The sequence below is a fragment of the Pteronotus mesoamericanus genome, unplaced genomic scaffold (assembly GCF_021234165.1).
Source record: "Pteronotus mesoamericanus isolate MK-2021 breed Mesoamerican mustached bat unplaced genomic scaffold, CSHL_Meso_final contig_26, whole genome shotgun sequence".
Taxonomy (NCBI): Eukaryota; Metazoa; Chordata; class Mammalia; order Chiroptera; family Mormoopidae; genus Pteronotus; species Pteronotus mesoamericanus.
Window position 1 is genome coordinate 5,061,380 of NW_026555109.1, and position 13,327 is coordinate 5,074,706.

Genomic DNA, 13,327 nt, shown 5'->3' on the forward strand with positions numbered 1-13,327 from the left:
CAACCGACTTCCTGTTGCCTGAAGCTAAGACCTAGTCCACCCCACTCTTCCCTTGTCCTCACCAAGGGCTGCACTGAACACTAGCAGCAGAATACATACCACTGAATCAAAGAACTCTTTCAAAATGTTTGTCCGGGCATTTTGCCGATATCCTACGACTACTACTGGGTTAACGAGCGTTGAGTTGGCACCCTTTTTTCGGGTGGACTTGCCCTTCCTCAGTTCCTGACAGAAAAGTTTCGTTTACAACCTCAAGTTCAGAAACCATGGCTTCCCAGCGTGGGAGATGAGGGAGCGTTCCACTACTTCAGAATGTTGGCCCATTTCTTTCCCTGTCCTTAGGGGAGGGGTTCAGCCCGGGTCTCACGCACACTGCTCGGAGGCCAATGCACTCCTAAAAATTCCAAGTGCGAGCCACTTTAGGGCCCAGGTTCCAGAACCGAATCCTCCAGCAATGTCCCCGACTCCGCCTCCTTCACTGCGGCCGGGGCAACACTCCGCACCACTCCTAAGAGCAGCGCCGTTAGCTTACGTACAGAGCCTCATTGGCCACCTCCCTCTGGAGGGCCGGGATTGGCGGCCGGCCGGTCCCGCCCCTCGCCCCCGCCCAAGCCCGTGGCAGCCCGGGTGTCCTCGCTCGGCTCGTCCGCGCGCAACCTGGCAGTTTGCCTGTTCGTCGTCCTCCAACCTGCGTTCATGGCCACCGCCGCCACTGAGGAGCCCTTCCCTTTCCACGGTCTCCTGCCTAAGAAAGAGACCGGGGCCGCCTCCTTCCTCTGTCGCTATCCGGAGTATGACGGGCGAGGGGTGCTCATCGCCGTCCTGGACACGGGGGTTGACCCCGGGGCCCCGGGCATGCAGGTGCGGTAGCCGCGGAGTACTCGGGCGCAAGCGTCCGGCGGGCCCTGGACACGGAGGAGAGTAGCCTCCGAGCCTGGAGGCCGAAGCCCGCTCTGAGGCCGAGCGGGAGTCGGGTGCTAGAGGGAGGCGGAGGGCAGAGCGGGCGAGGAGGCCAGGCGGGGTGCCAGGGGCGCGGGGCCCGCAGTCTGGGCTCCCCGGCTGGGAGGTGATCCAGGCCCAGACAAAAGCGGCGTGTCTGGAGCGGCTGGTTGGGTGCCTGGGTTTGCCTTTCACCCAGGAAGCCCCTTCTACTCAGGCGCTGCCAGGCCCGGGCCCTCGGGCTCCTTCCATCATACTGCTTTTCTCTACAGATCCCTCGTGTCCCGGGCACCGGCCAGTGCCTGTTTTACAATGACGATTTTTACAATTTTTATTATACGTTGCTGGGGGCGGGGAGGTGCAAATGGCCTATCAGAACTTATTTTTATTGCTGAATTTGGGAGATTTAGTTTTGGAAAGAATTGTTTATTTTTAAACACGAAAGCCGGGTTTCACGAAGATAACTCGGTCAACTTCCGGAATTGTTTCCTCTAGTAGTTTTACGTGTTCTACTTTTAAACCATCTTTTGCAGTGTACTTGTTTAGGGTCATTGAAACGCATGTCTTAGTCTTTTGGTTTGGTTTTGGAAAACTTCAGACCTTATTAAATTGTACTTTTGTAATTAGTCTCCAAATATAAGGCAACATACTATAATTACAATTTTAAAAATTACTTAGTTTTGCCTTAAGCGCCTTTATTGAGATCAAGGAACCATAGTGAAAGGTAATTTTAAAGGATGTTCCTCTGAAACATATTCTGCTTAAAGTATCCAAAGTTTGACTTTTGTAAATTTAGCCTTAACCTGTTACTGAAATCCAGTAATAAAATTTCACTGATCTTGCTCAAGATCATCTCCTGTGTGCTTCTCTCTCTCATTTCAGTGCATCATCTGTGTATCTTAGCTTCCGTTCTACACTAGACGCTGAAATTTAATAATTCTCTTTCCTCCTCCCTCATGCTTCTCCCACCTCTCAACCCTCTACTGTGCTCTCTAATAATTGGGGAGTAGCATTTTGGAAGTTAGGAAGTAATTAAGGGGGAAAAGGGAACCAATTTAACTGTGTAGAATCTCTCTGGTCCTCCTGTTAATTCTTCACCAGCATTCTGGAGTGCATACATTTTATGATGGTCTTGCCAGGCATCTTTGGTGAATCAGAAGAAGAGCAGGTGATGAGTTCCCTCCTGGTAGTGGTACAGTTGTATTAAAAACTCTGAAGTCTTAAATAATGACAGCTCTCACATCATTGAGGCTTTACTACAAAACAGTAATGGGTTCCATTCTGTTGTGTATGTTTACTTTCCGTAGGGATAAGTGGGAGAGTACAGCTGGGGTAAGTGGTTCACTCCGTGTTTTGTCAGGATAGTAAGAGTATCAGAAGAGTTTGGAAGAGTACTGTGTTAGTAAAAACACTTTTGTAAAATTTCCCATGTCTGCTCATCAAATTATTTCGTTACTTTTTGTAAAGTAACAGTAAGTCTTATCCCACAGTGTCATGAAAATTGATTGAGATTAATTACTTGTGACTCTTTAAGTGCTCAAGAAAAGTGTTAAACACTACTTTTTTTAAGCAAGGATATTTAGTTAAAGGAGTTTATGCTGGGTCTTAAATCATCCAACTATCTGAAAGATAAATATGCATATAATAAATATTTGAGTAATAAAATATTGGAGTAAAATAAAAATATTCTTCTAACAACCTTTAACTCTGAGAGGCTGACCGAAACATGGCTAGTTAAAAGAGATTCATGGCTTGCAAACATGGTGACTTTTTAAGTTTTTTTCACCTTTAACAAGTTTATTTTGTAGATCTATGCATACCTACCTCTTTCAGATAAGAAAGTGGATAGAAGTAAAGAGGAGAGATCGAAATAGGGGAGGAAGAGGCCAAACTGGAAATTTGGAAATGGGGTCTAAATAGAGGACTAGAGGCACAAGTGAAAACTATGGAGAACACAGTGGACTGTCTTATTCTTTGGTAACTGCCTTGGGCCCAGTTCTCCTTTGTTAGGTTGTTGTGGGCTTGTTGGGAGGATGGACAGCATGACAAGAGTAACAATTACATGAACAACTAAGTCTTTCCTCAGCAAATATTCGGGCACCTGGTAGGTGCTTAATGTTGTGTTAAAAAATAATGTAATCCTGCAGACTCTGTTACAGAGATTGATCAGAGACGTACAGTGAGAGCTGGACCAATCAGGCTTCACAAATGAGAGATGGTCCTTGGACTGGACCTGGAAATAAATATGCAATAGCCAATGTGTCTCCCTGCCACCAGTGTTGCTTTACATTGATCCATCCATCACATTGCCGAAGTTATTTTCCTTTTCCAAAAAAAAAAGTTCCATTCACTCATGTCTACTATAAAACAAAGCTGTTTTGGCATCCTAATTTCCTTTGCATAAAAATCCAAAAATTTGAATTACGTATATATGGCCCTTCACCATCCAATTCCACCTCTTCATGTAGCCTCAGTTCTCATCTCATCATTTTTTTCTCTCCATTTCTACATTTACCCTGTGCTCTGACCTGGAACATGTCACTCTTTTTCTTTCACCCAAATGTTTCAGGTCTTTCCCCAACATATGTCTGTCTTTGCACATGAAGTTTAGTCTGCCAGCAAGCCTTCTACGATCACCTGTACACTCCTGCTTAATACTTTGAAACCCAGCAGGGTCTTGACCCTATTACCTTCTTGGATATCTACTGATTTAATTCAGCCCCACCCCTCTTTCTTCCTAACTCTAAATTTTCTCTTTTGTCTTATTATCTCCACTGCAGTGGTTGCTTTCACCTAATGGTGAAGTAAGAAGTACATAGATAGAAAACTGCATATATAAGAAATGAAAGAGAGAGAAATCCTAGTAAGGAAAGCTGTGTCAGTAGTACTGTAGATGGTAAGTAAGCCACTAAATCCCATTAGGCTTTCTTCCTTTGCTCACAAACTGATAATGAGGTTTCTAATGAGAGGGATCTGTGTCTGACTTGTTAGTGATCTCTTGTGATTGCTTGATCTCAAGTCACTGAAGTTGTTTACTCAATGAATGAGAATGATAGGTGTGATTTGTGTTCTTAGTGCTATTAAAAATACTTGTATAGACAGCCCCCAAAGAAGAAGCATCCAGATTAAGAACTACCATACATAAAAATCACAGCTGTGCAGCCTACAACAAAGCTATCAGCCCCTGGTTGATGGCAACATGATTGCAGTGATATTTGGAGTCCACCAACCACTCTTTGCTATGCCTTATAAGGAAATAAAAAAAGTGTGCCCTCGTTTTCTCCAAATAGTGCCTTTCCCTCTCCTCCTTTCAGGTTCACCTTAACTAAAGATCTTTAAGGGCGCTGCAGTTGGTATTGGGAAGGGAGGCAAGTGACTCGTAGAATGGGACACTAAGCTTTATCTTAAACAGCATGATTCTCCAGGTGGAAAAAGACCCCAAGACCTTGTGCTCTTGTCACATTTAGCATTTTTTTATATTCTTATTTTTTTCGTAAGGGTAAGAAGTCTTCTTTTTTCAGTCTGTTTATATCTGCCCATGGTTCTTGCTGGTAACTCAATACATATATGTTGAATGCTATAGATTCCATAGTCCAGGAAGATCCCAGAAATGATTTTTGTCACAAAAGCAATATGAAAATACAGTACTGTTACCAGTACCAGTCAGCATGGCCCAAATGAAAATTTATGGGCTGGCCAAGAAACTAGACCTTAAGAAAATAAGTCTTAATCCTGAATAATTAGTATCAAGTTGTCCAGTAATTAAATATGTATTGAGTCCCTCCAGGCACTGCTAGGTTTGGTGAATAAAATAGTCATAGTTCTAGCTCTATGGGCCTTATCTTTTAATAGTGGTAGTAGCGAAGGAATCACCTAACTGTATAATTACATATTGAATTAAGTTCTGTGAAGGAAACGAGGTATGCTAAGAATAATCAGGTTTAGGATGTCAGCCTCTTGAAGTCACAGGGAGGCCTTTTGGAAGGGTGACATTTTAGTAGAAAACTAATATAATATTGAAATTCCTGTGGAAAGACTGAAGGGACACAATTCCAAGCAGAAGTACCCTGTGCAAATAAGTTGTGAGTCAGGTAAAAGTTTGGAACATTCCAGGAATTGAAAAGGAGCCAATGTGGTTAAAGTTATGAGTGGCTAAGAGTGGCAGGGGTCAAATCTGGCAAAGGTTTTTTTATGTTGAGCACTTAGTGAATCCATAACAGGGTGTAAAGTGGAGGACTGGCATAATACAGTTTGTTTTGCTATTGATTTTTGTGGAGGCCAGGACAGGACACTGGTAGACACTGGCATCACATCATGAAGGCAAGAGAGGATTGTGGTGGAGGGTACTAGTAGTAAAAATCAAAAAAGAAGATGGATTTGAACTATATTTTAGAAAGAATTAAAAGAGGACTTCCTGACAGATTTGATGTGAGGGGTAAACTAAAGAGTCAGAGAAGGACCTTTAAGTTCCTGGCTTGAGCAACTGGCTGTGTGTTGATTTCCTGAGATTGCAAAGCCTGGAGAAAATCAAGTGTTAGTGTTAAGTTTGAATTTGGACTTATATGAAGTTTGAGTGTTTGTTGTGGCATCCAATAATGAAATATAATTAAACATTTTTCCCTTAAAGTTTTCTACTTGTCCAGGCCCAAGCTCACATTCTTCAGATCTTTTCTCAAGTATTTCCTCTTCAGTGAGATCTTTCTTGACCTTCCTGGTTTAAATCAAAAGCCCTATACCTCTTGTCTCCTTTCCCTGCTTAATTTTTCTCAATAATAATTATCACCATCTGCTGCTTATATTTTTTACTTATTTATTGATTGTATATAATGCAAGATCTGTGAGGCCAGGGATTTTTGCGCATTGATCATTACTGTATCCCCAACACGTAAAACAGAGTGTGACCTATAGTAAACGCTCAGTAAATATTTGCTAACTGAATATATGAAATCATTTGAAGGATTCTATGGTGTTTTTCATACTAAATTTTCTTATTAGGATTGTCAGGCTTTTGCTTAAAACAGTTCAGTTCTCTTTTTATAACAAATGCAGGTTTTATAGGATTTTTTATGTATGTATGCATCTGCACACATGGGGATTGGCATTGCCTTCTTTTAAGGATAAAGAGTTAAATTTATAACTCATTTTAATTTTCTTTAATTTTTAGGTTACATCTGATGGAAAACCAAAAATCGTTGATATCGTTGACACAACAGGAAGTGGTGATGTAAATACTGCTACAGTAGTAGAGCCAAAGGATGGTGAAATTATTGGCCTTTCAGGAAGAGTGCTTAAGGTTAGAGCTTTTATCTTTTTAATTTTTTTCTTTTTTTTCCATATTGTCGCCTCAAACCATCTAATGTTTTTAGCTTACATTTGATGGTATGGTGATATTAGTAGGTGTTACTGTATAACAAATTAAAATTTCATGGTTTAAAACAATGAACATTTATTACCTCAGTTTGAGTCAGGAATCTGGGTGTGAGTTAGCTGGGTACCTCTCGTTCAAGGTCTCTTCTGAGCTTGTTGTTAGTCAGGGCTGCAGTTGCATCTGAAAGTTCAACTTGGTAGAGAAGGGGAGTCTGTTTCTAAGCTTGCTCAAGTGGTATTGGCAAGCTCTGGTTCTTTGCTACGAGGGCAATTTCACTGGGATGCTTCACAACATGCAGCTGTCTTCACCCCCTGGGGGTGGGGAGGGTAGAGGAATACAAGAGAGTATGCCCCAGATACAGGCCATGGTCCTTTTATAAATTAATCTTGGAAGTGACGTCTTATTATTTCTGCCATATTCTTTTCATTAAGAATCATTAAATCCAGCACACATTTAAAGGGTGGGGATTTTACAAGGGCATGAATACAAGGATGTGGGGTTAATTAGGGACCATCTTAGAGGAAGTCATTGTTTTCTCGTTTGATAGTTGTCTTAGAATTGGGTTGTTCTGTTTTTTAATGTGGTTGCCAAATACTAAAAATTTTAAGTTTTCAATGGAAAGGCGGGAAAAGTGACCAAATGACAGTTTTGCCTTCATCTTTTTCTGTCCTTTCTGGGAACTTGAACATGAAATATTTAGGCTTTAATAATTACGGACTTAAGTGATTAGCTTTGTCTTATTCCTTGTACTTGGTAGAAAAGCTGGAGTAAGCTAACATGAAAAATATTTAGAAAACAAACATAGTACATAGATATTAGCTAATGAATTTGTTAGATGGCAAGAATTTGCGATTCAGTTCTCATCTTTTGAGCCAATAAGTAGAATTAGTTTGAAAAATAAATTTGTGGTTATTTATATGTGTAAAGAGCTATATTTAACTTTTTCCATGCCTGAATTATGTTTAGGCATTGTCTACTAGATAAGATTGTTGTGGCAATGGATTAGTGTTCTCTGCTATCTAACAAGGTAACAAAAACTTAATGGCTTAAAATCACATGACATAACATTCCTGTATTTATTATCTTACTCCTTCCATGGGTCAGAAGTCCAGGCATGGCTCTTTGTTGCTCTCAGCTCATGGTCTCACCAGACTATAGTCAGGGGTTGGTTGGGACTGTGGTCTCATCTGAGGCCCCTCTTCTAAGTTCATGTGGTTGTTGGCATAATTTTTGTTGTTGTTGTTCTGACAGCTTGTTTATTGAAGGCCAACAGAAGAATCTCTCTGACCTCAGGGATGACCTCAGTCTCTTTTTTAAAGAGCACACCTTATTAGGACACATACACAAGGCTAATCTCCCTTTTGATTAACTCAGTCACCTTATGAGAGACCAGAATTGTACCTACAATATCCTTCACGTTTGCCCTATTACTTAACACTATCATAGGAGTGGTATTCACAGAGCCTGCCTTCACTAAGCAGAAAGGACTATATAAGGGCATAGGTCATTTTCGAATCTACCTACCACAGTCATACAGCAGGCATTAATATTTTGCTGCCTTTTTCATGTGTTATGGACTGAATGTGTGCTCTCAAAATTCGTATATTAAAGCCCTCACACCCAATGTAATGATGTTTGGAGGCAAAAAAGACCTCTTTAACAGAATTTTACTGCATGGAATATTAACACTAAGGATGGCACTTGGCTTGTTAAGAAAATGTTCAATTCTCTGCTAGGAATTTATGAAAGACTCAGAGAAAAGAGGTGTAGTGAGTAATTAAAGAGATTGTGTTTCTCATGTGACAGTCTTACTACATTGTAGTTACCGTGTAATTAAAGCCATTTTAAAGATATCAACTTAAAATGGTCAAAATATAAAGTTTTGATTCTTAAAGAAACTGTATCTTCATTTGTAAAGAATTCTCAAATAGGTACAATGACATTTTCCAAAATTGCCTTATAGAGAAAACTTAGCTTTATTCTAACTTGGTGGAAAGTAAATAGCAGAACCATGGTTTATTTTCAAATTATTCCCATTTTCTTAAAAGATTTTATTTTTAGAGAGGGGCAAAGGGAGAGAACATTGATGTGAGTTAAGAAACTCTGTTCTCTAAAGAAGGTTGATTGAGTTTTGAATGAAAAGCACTAGTTTGTGTGCCAACATAGTTGAAATTTCACATACTCCAGATATCCATTTCATACAGAAATGTTTTGTGTTATGCAGGCTTTTAAAAAGTCAGAATATATTTGAACTTCTGTGAATGATCATTTTCTTCCATTCAGTTGTGAGAAAATTTCACCCAAAAGTTTCCTACCTGGGGAATAATTTGATGAGGGACATGGGGACAAATTGGTTAAAGATTTTGCACAAAGAAGATTGATGAGTGAACCAACTCTGAGTGGTTGATATTTCACCTTCATAATTTATACACATTTAAAAGCTGTTTTTAATGATTATAGGTCTTATACTTACAAAGAGTGTGAATTCTCCACGTTTTATTTTTATTGATTGATCTGGGATTTGGGAGAGAGAGACAGAGAGAAACATAGATTTGTTATTCTACTTATTTTTATATTTATTGCTTGTTCCTTGAATGTCCCTGATGGGGATTGAACCCACAGCTTTGGTGTATTGGGATGGTGCTTTACCCAACTGAGTTACCTGGGTAGGGTTCTCCACATTTTCTTTATTGACATTTCAAGTTAGTTGATGTTTAGTGCATTTTGTCATTCATGAGAATCATAAGATAAGGATTATTTTTTTCTTTTTACATGTGAAGAGCTAGAAGCCAGTGGATCCTACCTAGTTAATAGAGGAGTTTGGATTCATAGCCAGGTTTATATGACTTTATTTTTTTAAATACATTTTACTGATTATGCTGTTACAATTGTCCCAATTGTTCCCCCTTTGTCCCCCTAACACGCTACTTCCATTTTCTCTAACAAAGCCACTCCTTAGTTCATGTCCATGGGTCATGGCATGTTCTTTGACAACTCCATTTCCTATACTGTTCTTAACATCCCCCTGTCTACTCTGTACTTTCCAATTTGTACTTCTTAATCCCTGTACCTCTTCCCCCATTCTCCCCCTTCCCCCTCCCAACAGATAACCCTCCAAATGATCTGTATTATCTACAATTCCTGTTCTAGTTGTTTGCTTAGTTTGTTTCTGTTTTTGTTTTTCAGATTCAGTTGTTGATAGTTGTGAGTTTGTTATTTTAATGTTCATAGTTTTGATCTTTTTTCTTTAATAATTCCCTTTAACATTTCACATAATAATGGTTCGGTGATGATCAACTCCTTTAGTTTTTTTCTTGTCTGGGAAGCTCTTTATCTGCCCTTTGATTCTAAATGATAGATAGCTTTGTGGGGTAGAGCAATCTTGGCTGTAGGTCCTTGCTTTTCATGACTTTGAATATTTCTTGCCAGTCCCTGCTAGCCTGCAAAGTTTTTTTTTTGAGAAATAAGCTGACAGTCTTATGGGAACTCCTTTATAGATAATTGCCTGCTTTTCTCCTGCTGCTTTTAAGATTCTCTCTTTATCTTTAACCGTTTCCATTTTAATTATGATGTGTCTTGTTGTGGTCTTCTTTGTGTCCATCGTGGTGGGACTACTCTCTGTGCTTCCTTGTATGTCTGTTTCCTTCACCAAATTAGGGAGGTTTTCTTTTATTATTTTTTCAGATAAGTTTTCAATTTCTTGCTCTTCCCCTTCTCCTTCTGGCACCCCATCATTCAGATGTTGGTACATTTGAAGCTGTCCCAGAGGCTTCTTAGCCTATCCTCGTTGTTTTGAATTCTTTTTTCTTCTTGCTGTTTTGATTGAGTGCTTTTTTTCCCTTATGTTCCAAATCATTGATTTGATTCTCGGCTTCATTCCCTCCACTGTTGGTTCCCTATAGATTTTTTTAAATTTAATTTAATGCAATCTTCTTTTTGTCTGGGTCTTTTTTATGCTGTTGAAGTACTAAGTGAGTTCCTTAAGCATCTTGATAATCAGTGTTTTGAACTCTGCCTCTGATAGATTGCTTTTTCCATTTTGTTTAGTTCTTTTTCTGGACTTTTGTTCTGTTCTTTCATTTGGGCCATATTTCTTTCTCTCCCACTTTTGGCAGCCTCCCTATGTTTGTTTCTGTATATTAGGTAGAGCTGCTTTGACTTCCTCTCTTGGTAGCTTGGCCTATTGTAGAAAAACACACATGTAAGTTGTATGGTGCGGAGCCTTAGGTAATTGCCAGAGCGGGGGAACACTTGTCACTGCTCTGTGGCTCTGTATGGGGGAGGGCTCAGAGCGGGGACAGTGCCACTGACTGGCCTCTGGAGTTTTGCACAGGAGAAAGCTGTCTCCTGGCACTCACCCTGATGCCAGTCCCTTCAGTTTCTCCCCGCATGCCACTAGTGCCACCTTCCAGCTGTTACCCTGGTGCTGAATCCCAGAGGGAATGAAAGTCCTAGGTCTGTTGCAGACCCTTTAAGAGAAGTCTCCTGAGGGCCTGATCCCGCTGTTATGTTCCACCACCCCAACCCCCAGTCAGAATTTATGGGGTTTATCTTCCTGGTGCTGGAACCCTGTGCTGGGTGTTCTGGTGTGGGGCTGGAATCCCTGGCTCCCAAGGTATCCCTCCTGATGTGCCTCTACCACACATGGATGTAGGAACCCCTCCCCCCACGCCCCTCCCCCCTTTCACGTCTCCACCCCTCTGCCTCACCAACCCATCTGGATGAATGTGGCTTCTTTAAATCCTTGATTGTTGCACTTCCATACAGCTCAGTTTCTTTACTTTTCTGGGTGATACTTGTTTTGTAGTCTATTTGTAATTTTTTCTGTAGTTGTTTGAGGAGGCAAGGTATATTTAGCTATGCCTCCATCTTGACTGGAAGTGTTTCTGCATGACTTTAAATTGCATATCATTTACACTGAATTTTTTTGGTCTCCATGACAGAACAGATTCCAGTTTTCTTTTCTACCTTTTTGTTATCTGGGCAAGCTATTTAATTTCTTTTTGCTTCTTTGCTTTCTACCTTTGTAAACTGGGCATACTGTTTACATCATTCTGTTAATTAAAAACTGTGTCATTTTTAAATACTTGGAGATAGTTGAAAAGGCTATTATTAAATGTTACATACAATTAAAATGATATTAAAGAACTTTTTTCTTAGGAATGCAAGAGTTTTTAGTTTCCTGACATTCTTGTTCTGTCTTAGAGCTGATTAAAGTTTCTGTTACTAACAAGAAATCTAAGAGTAAGAGATTCTGTAAATTGCTTCGCCTCCCCCCACTAGTTGATGGGCTGTAGGATGATGAAGGGAGAGGCGAGGTGTCATTGATGCTTTAGAACTAAAGATTTTAGTGGTTTAGTTAAGAACTAAAGATTTTAGTGGTTTAATTAGGGCGTATATGTTGAAAGCACTTTATAAACTATGAAGCATTGTGTAAATGAAAGGTATTCTAGTTGAACCATCTTATTTATGGTTAAGATTAAAAGAGCCAGAGAGATACTAAGTGACACCTTAGAACATTAAAAATAGTACTCTTAATACGTGAACCTGCTCATCTACATTGAGCCATTAGGATAGAATTGAAATACCTCTTTCTCCAGGAGTAAGTCATTGGAATTGGGAAGCATTTACTGAATCGGTAATTTTTTTTCCTATAGATTCCTGCAAGCTGGACAAATCCCTCAGGCAGATATCATATTGGCATAAAAAATGGTTATGACTTTTATCCAAAGGCCCTCAAGGAAAGGATACAGGTAATGTTCAATGTAGTATCACTGGCTTATCTTCTCAAATTTTATTCCTACTAAAGGAAAATTCATAAAATCTCACTAATGCTTAATTATTTTGATCGATGGGAGTCTTTCCAACAATGACTGCTAAATGTTACCTATTTAGGTTCAGTGGAATGTTACCTAATTAAAGTCATGGTTCTTAATCTTGAATATATGCATAAACTTAGGGAATCGGTGGATATACTGAAATTAATTTCAAATCTTTGGTTATTTGTGTTTTTCTGAGAACTGGGATATAGTTTTCGTTGGATTTTGAAGGACTTTACTTTTTAACCTCAAAAAGGCTAAAGACAGTTGAATTAAAGTCCAGACTTGATAGCCTTTATGATAATTCATCCTGTTTTTCTTAACTGTTTAATTAGCCTTGATCTCAGTTAATTATTCAGTATTAAGGAAAGGGTTACTCACACCTAAAACAGCTGCAGTATATGAAACACAAATCTGTCATTAGAAAAGTAGAATTGTAAATTAAGTGATAAGAAGCCTGCTTTAAAGCAGCACTATTCAGTAGACTTTTAGTGATGATGGAAATGTTCAAAATGTTCGAATTTTGTCTAATACGGTAGTCCATAGCCATAGGTAGTTACTGTGAACTTGAAATGTGACTAGTATGACTAAAGAACTGACATTTTAACTGATGAAATATTTTAGAATTCACTTTAAATAACAAAATGTGGCTAGTGGCTTCTGTATTTGACAGTTCCACTTCAGAAGATTGCTATGACACAGTTTGCTAATGTAGACAGGTTCAGGGTTTCAACTGTAAAATGAGATGTAATCCTTGAAAATGAGCCTAGGGGTAACACCTCTGGGCACCTTTTATCTAATCATAGTATTATTTGTTTCTCCAGGGGTCTATGAACCATAAGAAGTTATATATATATTAACCATTACTTATTAGTCAGGTTCCAATCAATATTACCAAAAAATAATGACTTTTTTGGTCATTACTTTGACCAGAAAAGGCACATTACTTTTATTGAGTACTATTTTATTTTAAAATTTTAGGCTGAAATACACATAGCACAGTATTTTTATGCACTGTTAAATTTAATCTACTGTGTTGATAAGGTACAAGTTAACATGCAAGCATAGAGTGATTAGGTTAAAGTTGACCCCCTCTCCTGCCTTAGCTCAATCAAGTTGTTTATTTTACTTTAAAGGATTTTTTTGTTGGGGGGCAATCTGTGTTAAAGACAGTGGAAATGAAAGTAAGATCAGTTTTAGT

General features: G+C 39.3%; 1 protein-coding gene across 3 annotated transcripts in view; it reads left to right on the top strand.

Annotated features, from left to right (window-relative positions):
* The first annotated feature begins 611 nt into the window (after positions 1-611).
* TPP2 (tripeptidyl peptidase 2) overlaps positions 612-13,327 on the top strand; it is an 88,288-nt gene continuing 75,572 nt past the window's right edge. For all 3 annotated transcript variants that reach the window (XM_054574364.1, XM_054574365.1, XM_054574366.1), the window contains exons 1-3: positions 612-861; positions 6,104-6,232; positions 11,965-12,060. In XM_054574364.1, the coding sequence (XP_054430339.1) occupies positions 697-861; positions 6,104-6,232; positions 11,965-12,060 (390 nt within the window). In that variant the 5' untranslated portion in view covers positions 612-696. The remainder of the gene's footprint in view (positions 862-6,103; positions 6,233-11,964; positions 12,061-13,327) is intronic.